General features: G+C 46.3%; 1 protein-coding gene across 1 annotated transcript; it reads left to right on the top strand.

Annotated features, from left to right (window-relative positions):
• The first annotated feature begins 12 nt into the window (after positions 1-12).
• On the top strand, positions 13-1,103 carry LOC122553944 (protein jagged-1b-like). Its single transcript, XM_043698447.1, has 2 exons — positions 13-537; positions 705-1,103. Exons 1-2 carry the CDS (start codon positions 469-471, stop codon positions 1,086-1,088), a joined length of 453 nt encoding a protein of 150 aa, XP_043554382.1. The 5' UTR covers positions 13-468; the 3' UTR covers positions 1,089-1,103.
• The last annotated feature ends 427 nt before the right edge of the window (positions 1,104-1,530 follow it).

Raw genomic sequence — 1,530 nt, 5'->3', positions numbered from 1 at the left:
CACTTTAATCCCCCCATCCCTTCTTTAACCCCACTTTAATTCCCTAAAAGCTGCTGCCTCGCCCCCTCAGTCAAAGACTCCAATGATATTTCCCTCAGTCAGTGCAACAAGAGCTGTGCCCTCTCCCAGGAGCTGAGAGAGAGAGAGAGAGGGAGAGGGAGAGACTCAGTCAGTCCTATTGCTTGTGATATTCTGCTCCCACCCATATCCCACCCCTTTCTCAGACACAGCCAGCACTTACACCAAGACAGCCCTACACACATAACACACTCATTTTGCCTTTTACTATATCAAAAGAAAACCCATTGTAGGTAAGGGGAAAAGGCAGGAAAAATAGACCACACAAATGTAACCTTAGTCCTTTGGAGTCGTTGCATTGCAAAAGGAAGGAAAAGAACAGCTAGTGTGAATCCTACAGTTGCTGGTGGAAGATTTATTGAAAAGGCTAGCAACGAGAAGAGCGAAGGCATGCTGGATTTTAAAGGGATCTATCACCTTATGGTTGTAGGTGCGGTGCTGTCAACTTTCTGCATTCAGGTATGCAATAAAATAATCCACATCAGGCATTGCATTTCTGATTTATATTTTCGTTTTCTCTCTCTCTCTCCGGGGTGTGCATCACTGTCTTTCCTCAATGTGTTGCTTTTCTTCTCTTTGCATTTGGGTTTATATTCTGTTTGTGTGTCCCTTCTCTTTATTTGCAGGCGTCTTTTGCAACGGGCTATTTCCAGGTCAGGTTTGACTCGGTGCAGAACGTTAACGGCGAGTTGGAGAACGGGGATTGTTGTGATGGATCTCGGAATCCTCTGGATCGAAAATGCACTCGGGACGAGTGTGATACCTATTTTAGACTCTGCCTGAAGGAGTACCAAGCCCGCATTACCACCACAGGAGCCTGCACTTTCGGCAGTGGATCAACCCCTGTCCTGGGCAAAAACACCTTCTCCCTCCCGGATAAAAACACAGCAGGGAGCATTGTTATCCCCTTCCTATTTGCCTGGCCGGTAAGTGACTTTGTTCCACTCCAGCCGACCTTCTCACTTCTCTCCACAATCCTGACCAGGCGATTTCTGTTTTTCTCTAAGTGACTTTTAAACGTTGCATTGGGTGAGAGAGATCCATTTCACGAATTGCTGATGGGGGTGGGGGAAAGAATTTAAACTGACCCCTCCAGAAATAAAACGTACTCATTGGGGTGAATAATCCCCCTCTTATATTCCTTAAAAACAGGGAACTCCTTTCTCAATCCCACCAAAATAAAAGACATTCAAAGCACCATTCCAAACAATTACCCTCCAACACAGCTGTCTCTCTGTCTCTCTCTCTCTGTCTGTGTCTCTCTCTCTCTCTCTCTCTGTCCGTCTGTCTCTCTCTCTCTCTGTCTGGCTTTAGCTGAATTGCATGTTATTGATCCTAAAAAAACCTTCCAGTAACCTTGCACTGCGGGGGGAGAGGAGCAGGGAATGCGGAATTAGCTCCCTCCCACCCAACGGGGATTTTAAAATTAAAAGCTTACCCCCCCCTGGTGAA

Source organism: Chiloscyllium plagiosum, chromosome 10 (genome assembly GCF_004010195.1).
Source record: "Chiloscyllium plagiosum isolate BGI_BamShark_2017 chromosome 10, ASM401019v2, whole genome shotgun sequence".
Lineage (NCBI taxonomy): Eukaryota > Metazoa > Chordata > Chondrichthyes > Orectolobiformes > Hemiscylliidae > Chiloscyllium > Chiloscyllium plagiosum.
Note: the sequence above shows the minus strand (reverse complement) of the source record. Positions and strands in the feature narration are given on the sequence as shown.